Source organism: Cotesia typhae, unplaced genomic scaffold, assembly GCF_013202065.1.
Source record: "Cotesia typhae breed Kobodo isofemale line unplaced genomic scaffold, CoteBio_Ctyphae contig_25, whole genome shotgun sequence".
NCBI lineage: Eukaryota > Metazoa > Arthropoda > Insecta > Hymenoptera > Braconidae > Cotesia > Cotesia typhae.
Genome location: NW_027423731.1, coordinates 112,250 through 132,362, shown reverse-complemented (window position 1 = coordinate 132,362; position 20,113 = coordinate 112,250). Strand labels below are relative to the sequence as shown.

Here is a 20,113-nt window from a genome sequence, read left to right as displayed (position 1 = left end):
ATTCATTTAGTAAATATATAAAATATAAAAAAGTAATAATTAAATCCTTGCATGTTTTTGTACATGCTCACGAGCTTTTCTCTCAAATTCACTTTTATCGAAGCGATATTCATTTGCGATATTTGGCATCAATGGATCATCTGGATTTGGATTGCCCAGTAACGATTGTACGGCAACAAATAGATTTTCTAATGTGAATGTAGGCTTCCATCCACCATTAGGCGGCATTTTTAACAAGTCCATACAAATTCTACCACCTGTATCAACATTTGGATGGTAAACAGGTGTAACAAACTTCATCCTCGGTGGTTCATATGGATAAGTATCATCAACTTCGACTTCTAGTTTAAAAACTCCGTTTTCATAGGGACTACCATTTGGACCCAAAATAGTCACAATCAAATGATTTATTTTATCATCTTTCTGATAACATGCTATTCCTTCTGGAGGATTTTTCATAAGCTTTTCTAGCTCTCTTGTTAATCGTTTGTTCCCTGGTGGTGGCATTTTTTCAGTTGACTGCTGTAAAAAAATATTTTATTGATCAGTAGAATAAATTTATTTAATTTTTTACTATCGCGTTTAAAATTAATGATACTGAAATCAACGGTTACCCGATAGTTGTTGTTTTATTTAAAAAATAAGTTTGTACTAAAAAAACATTTTTAAAAAATCCATTAAGTAATAGTTTTTTGAAATTCTTACATCTGGAATTAAGAAGAATTTTTTTTTTTCATTACTACTTAATTTTTTAAATAAAAATCTTAAACATTGTCAAATGTTTGTTAATTTTAGTGTCATTATTATTAGTAAAGTAATAGTTCAATTAAATTATAGAGAATTGTACGAAAATTTTTTAATTTTCACACTTTTTAATCAAAATAGTATTAAGTGAAATTTGAAAAAATGTAAGTATTATGTGTTAAAATTGTAGACCCATTGAGTATTTTTAATTCTTCAACTTGTTAAAATGACGCATTCGAAAATTTTTTAGTTTTATTTTTTGTCGTCATTAAAGTTGTATTTCTCTTTTTTACAGTACAAATTTTTACCACATGACCTAAGGCAAAAGACCCAATTATTGACACTGGCCTAGTTATTAACACTGGCAATTTTATTTTAATTAATTAAGACAAATCGACTCTAATAAATTAATAAATATAATTTTTGAATTATAAATTTTAAGATAATTGATATTACGAGAACATTTAATTTTTTTAATTAGAATAAAATTGCAAGTGTCAATAACTGGGTATTTTAATGACATTAAAGTTAGCTGTCACTATTATAATTTTTTTAATAAATAAATTTGCTCCTAAAAATTATTTCTGAAAAATTGCATTTTTACTTTTTTAATTTTCTAAATGTCAATTTTTTGTTCTCATTTTTTTTTGCGATGATTTATTTGTTAAAAAAATTTTTTAAATTAATTATTATCTGCTGAATTGATGATTCTCATGGTATTTTACCTTATAATATCTGGATTTTGAGAATAATAGTAAGCATTGTAACAACTAATATTTATTTTTAAGCATTTTTTTAAATTAAAAGTTTTCAAATTTTTTAACAAATAAATTATTACAGTAAGAATTTAGAAAAAACATTCTAGATGTAGAAATTAAAAAAAAAAAAAATTACGCAAATGTTTTGCAATATTATTTTTTATACTAATTTATTTATTAATTAAAACCAAAAAACTGTCAGCTGTGTACTGATTTCTGTGTCATTATAGGGCAACTTACCCCGTTTACTCAAGCTTTGTTAATTAATTAAATAATGACTTAATTAATTATCTTAGCTTCTATTGTGTCAATAATTATGAGCGGTGAATTTATAAACAAAACCACATGCGGTACTTTTCAGTTTTGTGTTACATCACAGCCACTGTAGGTGGCGTCGCAGTATTTACAAAAAATTTACATGCTCTGTTTAAAATTTCTTGCAAAAAATTAACCGCAACTTCTATTTTTGATTGAATGCAATATTTCATCTTTTAGTTATAAATAATAAACAAAATTCGTAGTAAAATAATGATTAAGAGAAAATTAAAAAAAAAAAAATTTTCTTTAGTGTGTAAAAATAAAAAAAATTAAAAATGATTCATCCTTATAGTTAAATTGTCTATATCTATACATTCTATTAAATAAAGAAACTAATTAAACTAACAGAGAGACAAATAGGTCACGTGTACAATGGAAAGAGAAAATATTAAAAAAGTGGGAGATGGTTGTTGCGTTGTTTCTGATGTAGGAGTGCGCTAGTGTCAGCGCCGAGGAACGTTGGTTCATATAATCTTTAAATTCTCATCAGTGCCTAAAGATATGAATTAAATCCTATAATATTATTTTGGGTACAAACTGCAGTTTTATTATAAGAGTTTTGTTGATAAGTATTAAAATTATTTGAGTATATAAATTGTTTTCTCATCCGTTAATTAAATGAGCATCAGCAAGTGTTTGTGTTTGAAGACGTAAGGTTGAGAATAACCGCAAGTGACTCGTCCGTTGAAACGACAGGTAACTTTGGGCGTTAACCATTCTTTTACCTCATGTATACAATTAAGTTTTTACTATTGGTTTTATTTAAAATACCATAATTTCATTTATTTTTTACAGGTTAAATTTTATTTTTTATTAGTGTTCAGTAAAACAATTAAAAATTTTTTATAGTTGATGGGAAATGGAGGGTGTGTCTACTTGACAAGTTTTTAGATGGAAATGTATCAACAATTTGAGTCATCGTATGCACACGTATCATGCCGCATATAATCATTATTTTTATTAATTATTTTAATATCACTTGATAGTACTTTAATGTCGGAATCACAATAAATAAATTTAATTTTTTAATAATTAAAAATTAACATTAGTTTTTTTTTTTTAATTTCATAAAAAATATATTTATTTATTAATAAATAAATAAATAAGTAAATACTAGTGTGGGCGTGTGATTAAAGTAGGAGCAGAGTGTGCATCGGTAATAAAGAGAGAAACTGTAATATAATCATTATTTATTATCATTATATTTAAGTACTTTGGGCGCGTCATGTATCAATGAATCAAATGTATACAATACATGGTGTAATTGTGTGTTTTAATTATTTGATGAAATTGTCATTTTTGTTTTTTTATTTACATAAGTCATAAGTTTAAATAAATTAATTTTTACATTTGTTTACAGAAATCCAAAAAATGTGGTTTTTAATATTTTTGTTATTGGCACCAATAAATGGCCAATTTTCATCAAATGAATACGAAACATCGTCAAAATCACCATGGAACAATCGGTATGACGAATTAAGCAATACAAGGGATCAAAACCCAGGATTTTCATTTCCCCGAGGAAATGAAAATGTGATATTCAAAGAAGCGTAAGTAAAATAAAAAAATTAATTAACTAAAAATTAATGACAGTGTTATTTAGAACTAATTTAAAAATTTTTTCTAGAACTTACTTTGTTGTGGCATCTCGCTTGTGTCGACCGGGACAAATATACCGATTGGTAGTTGATGTACTCCAAAGTGTGTTACCGATGACAGTTCGGGCGTCAATTCAACGCGATGGTGTTGAAGTGGGATCTGATTATAAAGAAATAAAAGAAGGTATTCCGGAAAATTTAATGATTAAGATACCTCATGAAAAAAATAAAGCTGAATACAAGCTTCGAGTGGAGGGTCTCTACAACGGTTTAACTGGAGGGCAAGCTTTTTTTAACGAAACAAAACTCATATATTCTCAACGAACTATGACGATATTTATTCAAATGGACAAGCCAGTTTACATGCAAGGTCAAACAGTACGTTTTAGAGCAGTACCAATAAATACTGAATTAAAAGCTTTAATTGAACCTGTTGATATTTTTATGCAAGATCCGCAAGGGCGTATTATGCGGCGATGGCTCAGTCAACAAAGTAATCTTGGTACAGTTTCTATGAAATATCAGTTGTCTGATCAGCCGATTTTTGGTGATTGGCAAATTGTTGTTAAAACTGAAGGACAAATAGAAACTAAAAATTTTACAGTGGAAGAATATTATCAGACACGTTTTGAAGTTAATGTGACAATGCCTGCCTTTTTCTTTGATAGAGATCAATTTCTTCATGGAGTAATTCAAGCAAATTATACATCAGGTGCACCAGTAAAGGGAAATTTGACTATTAAAGCTATAGTAAAGCCACTAAATGCGTATCGATCATCACAATTACCATCTTCAGAATTTTATTTTACTTTCAATGAATATTATCCACCTTGGTTCAAACAGCCAGAAGATTATAGAGATTATCAGGTTATGAGATTTTTCAATGGTACTTACAGATTCCAGTGGCCAATGCAGGAAATTTTAACACGGTCATCTATTAATGAAGGAATAGAAGTACATATCGTTGCAACGATAGGTGAAAGCTTTTTAAATGAAGTTATTGTTGGCCATTCAACAGCTAGAATATTCAACTCTACTGTACGTATACATTTTTCTGGAGGTTCACCTCAAGTATTTAAACCAGCTATGCCATACTCATTAAATATTGTTGCTTCATATCATGATGGTTCAGCATTATCCAAGTATAAATTGGAGCACACGTTGATGGAAGTACGTGCGGATGTTGAATCTAAAAGCGGAAGTCATAGAACTATAGATTTTCCAAATCTTCACGTTTCTTTAGATCACGAAGCTGTGTGGCCAATGAAAATTGACTTAAGACATCAATTAGGATTTGACAATCCTAAACAGATTCAACACATTCTCAATGATGTCAAGTCAGTCAAAATATATGCTTCATTTCTTGACGGAGAAGGAGAAAGAGCGAATACTGAAATACTTCTTTTGGCTCATGACTCTCCAGAAAATAAACATATAAAATTATCAACATCGACACAGCATCCAAAAGTTGGTGAATACTTGGTATTACATGTTCAAACAAATTACTATGTTGAAACATTTAATTACATTATAATGTCTAAAGGAACAATACTTTTGACTGGTCAAGATATTATGGAACCAAATATTAGAACATTTTCTATTCCATTGAGTTCAGAAATGGCACCTGTTGTTACTGCTGTCGTTTATCAGGTTGGTCAACACGGTCAAGTTGTTGCGGATTCTTTAACAATACCCGTGAACGGTATTTCTGGTAATAACTTTACTGTTTTCATTAACAATAAAAAAGCAAAGACAGGTGAAAAAGTAGAAGTAGCAATTTATGGTGAACCAGGTTCCTACGTCGGGCTATCAGGAACTGATCGTGCTTTTTATTCAATGCAAGCTGGCAATGAGCTTACTTACGCAAATGTAATTTCTAAAATGTCATATTTTGGTGAAGATACAAATGGCACTCATACTCACTCATGGGTCTTCCACAGCGGTGATCCCGATGAGGCCGTTTTCTTTCCATCATCAAGCTTTGGAATTGACGTTAATCGAACATTTGACTACATTGGATTAGTTGTATTTACAGATGCTAATATTCATCGAAGACCTGACAATTGTAATCGGACACAAGGGCGTGCGGAATGTTTGAGTGGACAATGTTACAGGATTGAAAAACAGTGTGATGGTTTCTTTGATTGTGATGATGGTACCGATGAAGCCAGGTGTAAAACTGGCAATTTAACAGACTTGAATCTCTTCCGTAAGAATCGATTCAACAGAATCCAGCGACAGTATGAAAACGTATGGTTATGGAAAGACATCAATATTGGTCCCCATGGTCGTTACATATTTAATATTGATGTGCCACGCAGACCTGTACATTGGATGGTAACTGCTTTCAGTATGAGCCCAACAAAAGGTTTTGGTATGTTACCAAAAGCAATTGAATACACTGGTGTATTACCTTTCTTTATCAATGTTGAAATGCCAAATCACTGTCGTCAAGGTGAACAAGTTGGTGTAAGAGTATCTGTATTTAATTATTTATCATATAACATCGAGGCGACGGTGGTTTTAGCTGATTCACGTGATTATAAATTTGTTCACGTAGAAGAAGATGGTATAGTTAGATCATACAACCCAAGAACAACATTTGGAGAGCATCAATTCTTTATTTGGATCCCTGCTCAAGATGCAGTGGTTGTATATCTTCCAATTGTACCCGTTCGTTTAGGTGATATTAAAGTTAAGGTTTATGCACTGACAATAATAGGCAAAGACACGGTTGAACGTACTATTAACGTTGAATCTGATGGAATTCCTCAGTACCGACATCAATCAGTTTTATTAGATTTGAGTACTCGAGGTTCAGCTTTACGCTTTATGCATGTAAATCTTACAGTAACACCAGAAGTTACTTATGCAGAAGATCGTTACTACGTATATGGTTCAAATAAAGCAAAAATAAGTGTTGTGGGTGATGTAGTTGGTCCTATTTTTCCTACGATGCCAGTAAATTCAACAAGTTTATTAGGACTTCCCATGGATTGTGCTGAACAAAATATGTTCAGTTTTGCTGTCCACATGTATACAACTCTTCATTTGAGATACATAAATCAAAGAAATTTGAAACAAGAAAGAACAAGCTTTAATTTCATGAATGTTGCATATCAACGACAATTATCATTTATGAATCCTAATGGATCTTTTAGTTTATTCAGAAGTGATTGGAATCAATCAGCATCTAGCGTATGGCTTACAGCTTTCTGTGCTCGTATTTTCCAAGAAGCTAATTTTGCTGAATGGGAAAATTATATTTATATTGATCCAAAAGTTATTGAAGCTTCTGTTAGTTGGCTTTTAGATTATCAGTCACCAGAAGGAGCATTTTATGAAATAACCTGGTTACCGGATAGAAAAGTCAACACGTCATATATTGATGAATTTGATTACATACGACATAGAAATATTAGTCTTACTGCTCATGTCGTGATGACACTAGTTGCAGTAAAAGATATATCAGGAGAACTTGGTACTAGGATTGCATTGAGTCAAGCCAAAGCAGTAAGATGGCTTGAAATAAATTTAAATCATGTAAATAAACACGGGTCACCTTATGAAATTGCTATTGTCGCTTATGCTCTCTCCCTTGCTAAATCTCCTAGTTCAGAGATGGCATTTAATATGCTAAATCAACGGCAAATTCAAGAAGAAGAATTTCTGTATTGGGCTCGTCAGCGTCTTCCACCATTACCTACTAAGTCAGAAAACAATAGGCCCTATGGTTTACCAAGATTACCATATGCATATGATTCAGAAAACATTGAAACTTCGGCATATGCTCTTTTACTGTACGTTGAACGAAGTCAAGATTATAAGGCCGATGGAATAGTTAAATGGTTAAATTCACAACGACTTACTGACGGTGGTTGGGCATCAACTCAAGACACCATGTGGGCAATGAAGGCTCTCATGAAGTATACGTCTGCATCAAGGCTTCGTGAAGTTACTGAATTAACTGTTAAAGTCGAACCAACAGCTTTAAAAGGAGGTGTTAAAAGATTTGATATTAATAATAAAAATATTGCCAAGTTGCAGAGCTTTGAAGTAAGTTTATTTGTTTTTATTTAAAAAAAAAAAAAAAAAAAAAAATGTTATTATAATTTTCTTAATATTTTATTTTAGGTACCTGAAGCATGGGGAACAGTACAATTTGATATCACAGGATCTGGATATATAATTGTTCAAATGTCAGTGCAATATAATGTTGATTTGAAAAAATTCCAAACAGAGCCACCAGTGAAAGCATTTGATTTGGTTGTCAGACACAATTCTTACGGAAGAAATCAGTCTCACATTAATTATCTTAGTTGTCAAAGGTAATGATAATAATAATACTTTTTAATTGTATCGTGTTTTCTCTTGAACAATATTATTTTTCCGAAGTGAAATTAAAATTAAAAATTTTAAGAGGATATAATATTTTATTTTAATTTTTAAAGGTGGACTAACTTCAACGAGTCTGAAAGATCTGGAATGGCTATATTGGATGTAACGATACCAACGGGTTATATTATTCAACAACAAAATTTGGATGCATATGTTCGAGCGAGAGAAGTAAGAAATTTACAACGAGCGCGATTTGCAGAGCAAAAGGTTTTGTTTTATTTTGACTATTTGGATAACGAAGAAACTTGTGTGAATTTCACAATTGAGAGGTGGTATCCTGTCGCAAATATGTCGCGTTATTTAGCGGTTAGAGTTTATGATTATTATGCACCTGAACGTTTTAATGAAACTATATTTGATGCATTGTCAACATATCTTTTAAACATCTGCGAAGTTTGTGGTAGCTCGCAATGTCCATATTGTCCAATTTATAATGCTGCCATAGCATTGTCTTCACCTGAAGTATTTATGATTATAATTTCAGTTATTTTTACGACTGTAAGATTTCTTAAAACACAAGAATTTAGTGTTGGGTAGTCTACTAAATTATTATTTTTTTTTTATTTTAAATTAAGGATGAGTACAAAAGAAATTTATTAATCATCCGCAATCAAAATCTGAAAAAAATTCATTGTGTAACATCATTGATGTTAAAATGTATACCGAAGTTGCCTTCTTAAAACTAAAAAAAAATATTTAATGTTAGTTTTTAAATTATTTTTTTAACTAAAGAAAATGATAAACGTTAGTATAGAATGTTAATTATTCGGAATACGCACATATTAATTTTTTATATTCATGTACAGTGCTACTTTTAATAATTTTTTTATACGGTTTAGAATTTCATAGAAATATATAATTAATATTAGTATTTAAATACAATAATGAAAATGTTTAATTATATATACTGGTTTACTGAATTGGCAACTTGTACATAGTAGTTGATATTTTCAATTGGAAAGAGAAGAAAAAATATACTTATGTTGACATGTTGCTTTAAGCCGTCTACGTAAACACGAGTATTAATGTGTTTTACAACAAATATTTTATAGATCAAAAATATTTAAAAAATTTAGATAATAATTATTTAAGTCAATTTATTTTTCATGAAAATGAAAATTATATATTGAAAATTAACATGGCAAAATTTTCTATATACTTGTTATTGTAATGTATTTTTAAAAGTAATATAGTTATTTTTTAAACCGTCCATTTTTATTCATGAAATTATTTTAAATATTAATTATTTTTTTCATCGAAACTATTGTTTCGAGTGTTCATTTGTATGTTAAAAACTAGTTTTAAGAATTACTAAATAATTGTATTTTATGTTATTGAACAAAAATTTTAAACGTACAACTACAAGTTCAAGTATTTCTTGTTTACTCATTGTAACTCTTATTATATTGTTACAATATATTAAATTTATGCCGCCCAATAAATTATAAATTAATTTTATAATCTTTGTATAAAAAATAAATATTTTAAAAAAGTTATTAATTTTTGTTTCTTGAATCATTTATTTCTAAAATCCTCTAGACTTATACTTTGAAATTTTTCAATGCTGTATTTTAATTTGTAAGATTAATTATAATATAGTTTTTGAATTATAAATAACTGTTTTAAATAATACTGAAGTTAGCAGTCAGCTGTTAATTTAAAAAATGTTTTTAATAAATTAATTACAATAAAAACTGCTTCTAAAAATTTTTACTTGTAATTTTAATTAATTTTTACATGTGAAACTTTTTAATTTAATTTTTTTATAATAATTTAATTGCTGTAAATGTCTAAAAAAAATTTTTATACCTGTCAACTTCAGTGTCATTGTTTTAATGGTTGTTATCAAACACATAAAACAAATTTTTGATGGATTGATAATGATAATAGAGGAAATAATTATTTATTATTAACGTTGACGTCATCAACGGTGTTTTTTTTAACATTGACTAGATCGGTCGGATTAATATGTAGTGTATGTATGTCCATACGTTAGTGAAGTACTTAAATAGATCCAAAACTTGAGTTTCCGGATAAACATATACTGATACATTTCCATGTCATAAAATTTGGTAAAACCCATCAGTACAGTATAAGTAATTTACACAGTGATGATGCCTCAGTTACAAGTAAATATGTAACTCACAGTCTCACACATATACAGGTTAAAATATACTTTGTGCGCCATATAGTGCGTAGCAGTTTATTTATTCAAGGATATTTCCCAAAAATTATATTTAATTTATAAAATATTGAACATTAATAAAATAATCGCAGGTATGTGTTTAAAATTTTTTTACATTTTTAATTAAGTAATTAATAACAACAATAATAGTTGTTAAATTCTATATTGAGTAGACACCGTGATAAAATTAAATAATAATTTAAAAGTGTGGTTATATAAAATATAAAAGACGTAGATAAATTGTGAAAAGTATTTTCTAGATGAAATAAAAACTACGAAAAGTATTAAAATTTTATATTTCTTGGTTTTAGGATAAAAAAAAGCAAGTAAAAATGACAGCTGCTAAATCGTATCAGGGCAAAAGCAAGCCTGAAGATGAATCTCCATTGTTAAAAAATCAGAAATATCGGTAAGTATCATAAGAAATCGACCTATTAAAAAAAAAAAAAAAAAAAAAAAATTATAAGTATTTTATTTATATGAGAATTAATTTAATGTCATTAAAGTTAGCAGATATTTAATCATTTTTAGGACTTTTCTTAACAATTAAATTATGGCAAAAAAAAAATAAGAAAAAAAAATTGACATGTAGAAATTTTAAAACATTAAAAATGCAATTTTTTGGAAATAATTTATTGTTATTAATTTAATTGTAAAATAAAATTAAAAATTGATCAAGTGACAGCTAATTTTAATGTCATATTAATTTAGCAGCTATTGATTAATTTTTAGAATTTTTTAACAAATAAATTATGGCAAAAATATATGAGAAAAAAAAATTGACATTTAGAAACTTTAAAAAATTATATGAATGCAATTTTTTAAAAATATTTTTTCAGAAAAGATTTATTTGTTAAATAAAATTAAAAAATTATCAAGTGACTGCTAACTTTAATGTCATTTTATTTATTCATACTATTATTCATAATACAAGTATTTTTATTTATTTACAGAAAACAAGTATTTGACTCGATAAATTCCATAAAGTTTTTTGAAAACTATCCGTCACTAAACAGTTGGCTGATTAGTTTATTGTATTTCATATTATTTTTGGCTTTACTATTCTTACTGACACCACCGGCGTTGGTTTTACTTTCAATATTTGTATCATTATTCTTGGTAAGCGTTGTCGCAGCCAGAGGATCATTATTATCAATGACTTCACAGATGGAACTCAATGTCTCAAGCTCTTGTATTGTTAATACAGTTGACAACTATTATTATCATAATCTAAAAGAGAAAAATTTCACCATTATACAGTCAGAAAATGAAAGAATAATGTGGATTTTGTGTATTATAATTGCATATACAATACCAGAATTAATCAATTCAATGCTATGTTTTCACAAGTCCAAAAATAAGCCATCAGTTAAACAATTCTTATCAGTGGTTATACCAGAAACGTTGTACGCACTGGGAATAGCTCTAATGGTCTTTTTTATTTTGCCAAAATTGAATTTAAACTTTTTTGTTTTGTTTCTTATTTGGTGTATTTTTGAATGGGGATTACATACTATGATATCAACGATTTATGGAATTAAGAATCTGAAGTTTAAGATTTTACTAGTTATTATTGATATTATCGTTTTGGCATATTATGTAACATATACAATGTTTTATTCCTTCGATGGAGTGGAACGTAATAACAGTACATCATGGATTACGATTTTAGCATTGGCATTAATTCATGGTGGATTTTGGCAAGATGTTCCTGATTCTAAATTTAGTTTTACTGGTAAGTTATTTCACGATGTAATGAGTTGGTTATTAATGAACTCTTTCATAGTATTTTTAAGGGAGAACACCACTGAGACGATCGAAAAAAAGAGGTGATTTTTGAGAATTTTTTTGACCGGGAAAATAAAAAAATTTGGGAATCGGATTTTTTTTATTTTATTAAGGGTACATTAAAGATTATTACCCTAAATTTTTATTAAAAAATCTTTAATTATTAAAAAGTTATTAACAATCTCGTCGAGCTCTAGAAAAAATTTCCCCCTCCATGGTCGGTTCGATAACTCAAAAACGGATTATTTGAAAATAAAAATCTAAATTGCTTTTTAATCAGTAAAGATAAAGTTATCGTCGCACGTACGGAATTAAAAAAATTTTTATTTTAAAGATTTTTTCAGCCGTGTTAAAAAAAAAAAAAGTTAGAATAATCAGAAAATTTTCAATCAGTCACCATTTTTTTTTAAATGAAAATTTTGTCTTTGTTCTTAGGTTCAAATTTGTATTTAGTAGATACAAATGTTGCAATTGTTGTCTTGAAACTGATAATCAATAATTGACGAATGCGATAAATTCTTATTCATACGCACTCAAAAAAATTGATGAATATAATTTTAGTAAATTATTTTAAAAAGATTTTCTTTTTTATTTTTTAAGAAAATTTTCATTTAAAAAAATTGGCGACTGATTGAAAATTTTCTCACTATTCTTACTGTTTTTTTTTTTGTTTTAACCCGGCTAAAAAAATCTTTAAAATAAAAATTTTTTTAATTCCGTACGTGCGACGATAACTACATCCTTACGGATTAAAAAACAATTTAAATTTTTATTTTCACATGATCCGTTTTCGAGTTATCGAACCGACCATGGGAGGAGAAATTTTTTCTAGTGCTCTACGAGATCGTTAATTACTTTGTAATAATTAAATGTTTTTTAATAAAAATGTAGGATAATAATCTTTAATGTACCCTTAATAAAATAAAAAAAAATCTGATCCCCAAATTCCTCTATTTTCCCTGTCAAAAAAATTCCCGAAAATCACCTCTTTTTTTCGATCGTCACAGTTTTGTTCCCCCTTAATAATCAAAATTGGATTTTTTTAGGCAATTAACTTGTTTTAAAATAGTTTTTTGATAATAGTCGGCTCCCAACTAATATATATATTTTTACTTTTTTCTAGGATTTCTTCCGCCGTTTGTGAAAGCTCGGAAAAATTTGGAACCCGTGAAACATTACACTTTTGCTTTAGTGTCAATTTGGAAAATAATTGTTTTCACTGCAAGTTCGTTAATGATACTCTCCTTTAATGGTATTGACCCTAAAAAAATATTTTCGACGTTCGAATCTGCATTCAGTCAACACAATGTAACTATAATCCCCAATATTAATGGAGAAGAAGACATTCAATCACCGTATGACTTTGAGTCAATAATTATAACTAAAGGCTTAAATTTTCCAATTTTGGTTGTATTTTTCCAAATATTTGTATCTACAGTAATCTATATGAAACGTAAGTTAATCAAAAGATTATTTAAAAAAATAATAATGAAATTTTCATTAATATTATGTAAGCTATATAAAAAATATAAATAAATAATTTGCTTAATTTCAGGTAACACGCTATTTTTAAGTCTCTTTCATGGATTTGATTTTCGATCTCGCTGGGGATTAAATATTCCTTGTTTAATTTCTATTGTATTCTTTTGGTGGTCAGCATTGATGAAAAAGCACTATTGTAACTTGGCTGATGCACGAAGTGCTGAACTCGTATATTTCTTTGACCCTTTGATAGAAAGACCTTCATCTGAAATCCTGCGTATTTTTCGCTTAATCCAACCGAAAACTGGGAAGCTATTTTGCTGAAATGTGCAAGTTGCTGGATTATGATTTCGTTCTGGTTCCGGTCACGTTTCAGCTCATTGTTTGAAAGCATAAAACAAACAAATCAAGAAAATAAACCTTCTCAACCTGTCAATGTTTATCTGGTTACAATTGATGAAAAACCAGTTGACACAAAAAATCCTGGTTGTTAAATAAGTATAAAATTTAATCCAAAAAATCTTTATTAAATTTAATAATCAGTAAATATTTTAACAATTTTTTTTTTCATTAAGATGATTCATCTATAATTGTAACTGGACAATAATTGTGAACAATTCACAGTTTTTGAGGAAAATATAATAATTTTGTAATTGATTTTTTGATACATTATTTTTATATCATCTATTGTATTGATTATGAAAAAAATGTTGGCAAATCTATAAAGTTTTTTGAATCGTGATGAAATTTATAATATAATAAGCACATTTTTTGTATATTTTTGTATGATACCTGTTGGTGTGTTGATTACACGAATGTATTTAATTAATTATTCCATAATTAAACATTTTCAAATGACAAAAATCAGATTTATTTGTATTGTATTATTTATTGAAATTTATTTGAGTTATTGATAGTATAAAACAATCCAAGCGTTTAATTTGAAGCTATTATTAAAGTATATAAGTTTAAGAGGTATTTTAAAAAAAAAAAATTAATAGCTGATATTATTTTGTTAAATACGGCATAAAGCTAATCATATTTAATTAAAATTGAAAAATAAGTGGAAATTTTCATTTTATTTATTTAAAAGTTCAGACGCCAATCGGCAATATACAACAACAGAAGAATACCATTTTGAAGAAAATGATTTTCTTTAGTGAAGAGAATAAATTCTTGAGGTAAGAAATTATTCTTGGTCTAAGAAAATTTTCTTGTTTCAAGAATTTATTCTCTTGACTCAAGAAAATTATTTTTTTCAAAACGGAATTTTTGGTTTAAGAGTTTGGCTTTTGAGTCAAGTCAATTTTTTTATCAGTATATATATATATATATACATTATCAATATATATATATATATATATATATATATATATATATATATATATATATATATATATATTAGGTGGGTCAAAAAAATCGAATAATTTATTTTTGATTTTATACTCTGAAAAATAGGTTCGTAGACACCTAAAAGAATTCTCTCAAGTATAAGCTCTTAATTATAACGGGAAGGTCCTCCGCTTTGCGGGTTTCTATTTTTTCGAATAATCAGATAAAAAAATTTATATCTCGCTTCCAACTGCTTGGAAAAATATTCCGTGGCATAGATTTTGTGAGAAATTGAATGCTTTACAAAAAGGTCTCTTATGACTTTTTCAAAAACTCAACCGATTAAAAGATATTCATAGTTGAAGTTTGGCTATTTTAAGGAAAATATTCGTTTTTATTATGAATTTTATAAGTCGATGAAAAAAATTATTTCGGATTGCGGAACTCATGATTTTGTAGGAAATTTACTGCTCTACAAAAATGGTCTCTTATGATTTTTGATTAAGTGAAGCCGTTACGAGATATTCATCGTCAAACATTAACGAATATCAATATTTCCAGTTTTTGATCAATAATTCGATAAATTTTAATTTAAACTATGAGTTTCAGGAAAATTTACATAAATTTGAGTTTCGATCGATAAAGAAATGTTATAATAAGTTAGATAAAGAATTATTGGAATTATCATTGATTTTCCTTGGAGAAATGCCTCAAGAAAAGATTTCTTTCAAACGTCCTGGTGCTGTTCATCATGCTAGATGGATGGCTAAGGCCATTTATAGTTTGAAAATGTATCTATTCAGAGAGATGAATTCAAACTCTCTCAGAAAGAATTGCATGGTCTTCGTCATTTCTGTATTTTTATAGTCACATTGTATTTAAAAGCTTGGTTTTCATCAACTTCTGCAACAACTGCTGCTTATCATGACTTGCAGTTTATGAAAAATTTATTGGAGTACAAACATATCAATCCTTTGATTTCTTCAGCTACGTGTGAAAAAATGATTTCGCACTTATGGTATTTGAGCGATGAACTTGCCATTTTATCACTGTTTGACGATGGCGTTCCATTAGAAGTAAAAAAACGTATTGTTGAAGCTGTTAATACTCGTGAAGGTACAGATTCTAAAGCTAAAAGATTTGTAATTGCTAAAAAGATTTGAATTCATTGGCGCAGAGAACTCTGAGTGACTTTGTGTCTAAAAGTCATTAAATCTTTTCAAAATCTTCGATCTACCGTATGACTTTCTTGATGTCGATGTTGAATTATGGCCTACTAATGAGAGTTATCTCGAAAATAAAGAATACTTTCAACAACTAAAAGTTGTCAATGATTCAGCAGAGCGAGCTGTTGCATTAGTCAGTGAATATAATCAATGCTTGACAAAAAATGAAGAACAATTCCAGTACTTATTGCAAGTTGTCAAAGAACATCAAAAAACATTCCCAAATTGTAATAAAAGAAATTATTTATAGTAATAGCGTACTGTTATGTTAAAAATATAGACAATTATATTGCAATTGATAATTCAATAAAAAATTTATCTATAAAAAAGTTAAATACTGGTTGTTTCTCACTTGATTCAATACTTTTCATATTAAATTTGACAAAGAAATATGTCATTCACTTCAAATTAAACTAATCATTGGCTATATGTCGAAAAAAATGCTCTAATTTCTTGTTTTAATGCAATCAAACAAGCTCAAGACTGAAAACAATATTAAAAAAATTGTTTATAACATTTCTTTATCGATCGAAACTCAAATTTATGTAAATTTTCCTGAAACTCATAGTTTAAATTAAAATTTATCGAATTATTGATCAAAAACTGGAAATATTGATATTCGTTAATGTTTGACGATGAATATCTCGTAACGGCTTCACTTAATCAAAAAATCATAAGAGACCATTTTTGTAGAGCAGTAAATTTCCTACAAAATCATGAGTTCCGCAATCCGAAATAATTTTTTTCATCGACTTATAAAATTCATAATAAAAACGAATATTTTCCTTAAAATAGCCAAACTTCAACTATGAATATCTTTTAATCGGTTGAGTTTTTGAAAAAGTCATAAGAGACCTTTTTTGTAAAGCATTCAATTTCTCACAAAATCTATGCCACGGAATATTTTTCCAAGCAGTTGGAAGCGAGATATAAATTTTTTTATCTGATTATTCGAAAAAATAGAAACCCGCAAAGCGGAGGACCTTCCCGTTATAATTAAGAGCTTATACTTGGAGAGAATTCTTTTTAGGTGTCTACGAACCTATTTTTCAGAGTATAAAGTCAAAAATAAATTATTCGATTTTTTGACCCACCTAATATATATATATATATATATATATATATATATATATATATATATATATATATATATATATATATATATATATATATATATATATATATATATATATATATATATATATATATATATATATATATATATATTGAAACACTAGAATTTTTACTTCTATGAAAATTCTTACCCTGATAGCCAGCGCTTTCTCAGTAAGTAGTTGGCTTCTAGCAGTTACGGTTAACTTGACATCGAGTTAGCGGTAATTTTTTACATGACAACAGTTGTAAGCAAATTGACGGAAATCTACGGCCGAAACTTGAATACAAGTTAACAATCAAACTTGTAGTTAAATTTCCGTTCAACTTTATTACAATTTGACAGAAATACTTGTACAGCAAGTCTTGACGTCTGTTTTCAGAGTAAGTTATAGGTAACTAATAGTTAATCGCTTGCTTTACCAACTCTTTCCGTCAAGTTAGCTTCAAATTGCGGACGTAGTTTGACAGTAAGTTACAGGTAAGGTGGCTATCAGGGTAGTTTCCAGGCCACTAAATCTCGCGGATAAGAAATAGTCGCCTGGATTTCGTTTTGTAACAGGGTAAAATTACCCTTAATCGATAAGTCACCGAATATCGATAATTATTCGACATAGCACTGGCGCGTCTCGATCTTCGGGCCTAAAGGGAGAATAGGAGGGGGTGAGTTTGGGTTAAAATAGGTGAGCCGTGCAGTGGAACAGGGAGAAGTAGTGTGACCGCCAGACTGAGTGCCACGGAAGTCAAAAAGGACCGTTCCCGAGAGTAGTGACGAGACGAAGGAAGCCAACTACAACTAGTACTTCATCCTCAACGAGTGAGTTAGATCATCGTTTTGCTCGTCAAGGTGTCAATTATTGCTCTGTGGGAAGGAAGTGGACCGCGGTTTATCCAATACCCAGTTACTTCTCCTAGACGAGTAGAACGCTAGTGATAATGTTTTATATCAAGAATTAATTATTAAGAATTCTAATTTGAGAATTAATTATCGAGGATAATATAGAGTGGAAAATTATGGAGAATATTATATTATAAAATTATTCCGTCAAGTATGAATTTAATAATTTTGGGATTAAGTCCGTGAAGTAGTCAAATTGAAATTACTGAAACTTGATAATTATCGGCGTGGACATTAAGTCCTAGAAATTAGTTAATTGAGTCAAAAATTGTCACAGTAAGAGTTTAGTCAGAATTCATTAATTAAACTTGTGTTAATAATTTTGAACGTGATTGAGAATTTTATATTGTGATTTATTTAATTATCAAAAGTTAATTCAAGGTATTAAGACCTTTTGTTTTAAATAGTTATTGTATATTGTTAATACCATGATTACAAGTTACTGAGGAATTATAATCCATCTAATATTTTAACGGAATTAAAATTAACAATTAGAATTTGAGAATTGGTTGTAATTGAATATTGTTTGTCGTTTTATTAATTTACTAATGATTGAATAATTGATCTAAAATATTTAATTAGAATTTGTTACAGTCAATTTTATTAAAGTAAAATTTATAAAGTAGAGTCAAGTTAGTAGTGTGAGTGTGAGACAAGTGTGGGTTATGTGTGAGTTGCAGAGTGATTAGGTCTATGTTTCGTCGCTGGGCCGTTACTGCTGTAGCTGGTGTGGGTTATGAGAGTGTGCTGCAGAACATCTAGGTCTATGTTTCGTCGCTGGGCTGTTGTTCTGTAGTAAAGTGTGTATAAGCTGCGTCACGTGTAGACGCCGGGAGGGGCACGTGTTAGAAATCAACGGGTAGACGCCGGGAGGGGCTCGTTGAGAATAAGTTAGAAATCAACGGGTAGACGCCGGGAGGGGCTCGTCGAGATTAAGATATTGTTAAGTGTGGGTAGTGTGTGTGTGAATGAAATTTTGTTAACTAATTTTAAGCCAACTCTGTTAAGTTTTATTTTTATTGTTAATAAATATAGATCGATCTTGTTAATTAAATTTTTATTATTTAACAGCAACCTTCCTCCACTCTCTCTACCCTAAGATAGGATTTTCTCAGCTCTGGACCGGTTCCAGGAACCGTGATTAATAATCCTGGTGGCGCCCTGATAATTTTTATTGTTGTTAGTTTTGTTAGTTAATTTAAAAATTGATTAGGGGCCAACCTGAGCAGGTAAAACTGTTACAGTTTATAATTTTGGTCCACTGCCCTGGGATATTCCGCTCAGGTATTTATGATTGTCTTTTGTTTTAAGAGAGCTCGATTAGATAGATTGTGGAACATAAGTTACCACGTGTGCCAGTTAAATTTATTTTACTTACTTACAAAAGTTACTGTACAGATGGTCCTTCTTCCGTGGTTGGTGTTGTAATTGATTAGATGAAATTACGCAGTGTAAATATTATAGTGGATAAATTAACTTGATTGGTAACAAAATTGCAACAAACTTAATTTTATTTCACTAACTCAACACTTGAAATATATTTATTATATTCGGTGACGAAATACAATAGATTTGTAATAGGAATATTTTACTAATATTCTAGGTTGTCGATGGTTAATTATTTATAATAACGCAATGATATTTTAACACGGAATAGTAGTAATAATGATGATATAAACTTATTAATTAATTAATAGATGTGATAGTTGTTAATAATTATTTAGTTTTGGTGAGTAATCACCTAATAGTGGTAATAGTGGTATAGTGGTAAGAATGACTATAAGATAAATCTAACGTGGTGGTTGACACCGGGGGATAGATCGAAGTGTCGATCACCGCTCAAGTTTCGGGGTTTATGACCGTTTTTCCCCTCCTCGTGCCGTCTTGTGACGTCACGGGACTACCTATTATTTTAGCTAGTGTCGGTAACGGAAATTTCGGGTGGTAGTTCGCCAGGCTGATAAAGTCGGGACATTTTGTAGTGTCCCCTGATAGCCACCTTACCTGTAACTTACTGTCAAACTACGTCCGCAATTTGAAGCTAACTTGACGGAAAGAGTTGGTAAAGCAAGCGATTAACTATTAGTTACCTATAACTTACTCTGCAAACAGACGTCAAGACTTGCTGTACAAGTATTTCTGTCAAATTGTAATAAAGTTGAAGGGAAATTTAACTACAAGTTTGATTGTTAACTTGTATTCAAGTTTCGGCCGTAGATTTCCGTCAATTTGCTTACAACTGTTGTCATGTAAAAAATTACCGCTAACTCGAT

The 20,113-nt window shown here is 29.0% G+C and overlaps 3 protein-coding genes across 5 annotated transcripts; 2 read left to right on the top strand and 1 right to left on the bottom strand.

Annotated features, from left to right (window-relative positions):
* Positions 1 to 38: 38 nt before the first annotated feature.
* LOC141525122 (ubiquitin-conjugating enzyme E2 T) lies at positions 39 to 19,661 on the bottom strand. 3 transcript variants are annotated; one of them, XM_074239472.1, is made up of 2 exons: positions 19,219 to 19,661; positions 39 to 522 (listed from the first exon to the last, which is right to left on the bottom strand). In XM_074239472.1, the coding sequence occupies exon 2, from the start codon at positions 505 to 507 to the stop codon at positions 40 to 42; it is 468 nt and encodes a 155-aa protein (XP_074095573.1). In that variant the 5' UTR covers positions 508 to 522; positions 19,219 to 19,661; the 3' UTR covers position 39. The 3 variants fall into 3 exon arrangements, with proteins under 3 accessions (XP_074095573.1, XP_074095574.1, XP_074095572.1); XM_074239473.1 differs by having other exon boundaries at positions 19,223 to 19,661; XM_074239471.1 differs by lacking the exon at positions 19,219 to 19,661 and adding an exon at positions 1,743 to 1,887.
* On the top strand, positions 2,264 to 9,026 carry Mcr (macroglobulin complement-related). Its single transcript, XM_074239478.1, has 5 exons — positions 2,264 to 2,516; positions 3,181 to 3,370; positions 3,448 to 7,474; positions 7,553 to 7,746; positions 7,870 to 9,026. The coding sequence occupies exons 2-5, from the start codon at positions 3,192 to 3,194 to the stop codon at positions 8,351 to 8,353; spliced, it is 4,884 nt and encodes a 1,627-aa protein (XP_074095579.1). The 5' UTR covers positions 2,264 to 2,516; positions 3,181 to 3,191; the 3' UTR covers positions 8,354 to 9,026.
* LOC141525128 (uncharacterized) lies at positions 9,784 to 13,852 on the top strand. Its single transcript, XM_074239481.1, has 5 exons — positions 9,784 to 10,093; positions 10,313 to 10,410; positions 10,955 to 11,736; positions 12,913 to 13,242; positions 13,345 to 13,852. The coding sequence occupies exons 2-5, from the start codon at positions 10,334 to 10,336 to the stop codon at positions 13,593 to 13,595; spliced, it is 1,440 nt and encodes a 479-aa protein (XP_074095582.1). The 5' UTR covers positions 9,784 to 10,093; positions 10,313 to 10,333; the 3' UTR covers positions 13,596 to 13,852.
* Positions 19,662 to 20,113: the final 452 nt, after the last annotated feature.

Bases quoted from the DNA above. Each gene is read 5' to 3' on its own strand.
- LOC141525128 (XM_074239481.1), top strand. From the start codon at position 10,334: ATGACAGCTGCTAAATCGTATCAGGGCAAAAGCAAGCCTGAAGATGAA. The intron at 11,737-12,912 runs GTAAGTTATTTC...ACTTTTTTCTAG, and splicing joins TTCTAAATTTAGTTTTACTG to GATTTCTTCCGCCGTTTGTG. The intron at 13,243-13,344 runs GTAAGTTAATCA...GCTTAATTTCAG, and splicing joins TACAGTAATCTATATGAAAC to GTAACACGCTATTTTTAAGT.
- LOC141525122 (XM_074239472.1), bottom strand. From the start codon at position 507: ATGCCACCACCAGGGAACAAACGATTAACAAGAGAGCTAGAAAAGCTT.
- Mcr (XM_074239478.1), top strand. From the start codon at position 3,192: ATGTGGTTTTTAATATTTTTGTTATTGGCACCAATAAATGGCCAATTT. The intron at 7,475-7,552 runs GTAAGTTTATTT...ATTTTATTTTAG, and splicing joins CCAAGTTGCAGAGCTTTGAA to GTACCTGAAGCATGGGGAAC. The intron at 7,747-7,869 runs GTAATGATAATA...TAATTTTTAAAG, and splicing joins AATTATCTTAGTTGTCAAAG to GTGGACTAACTTCAACGAGT.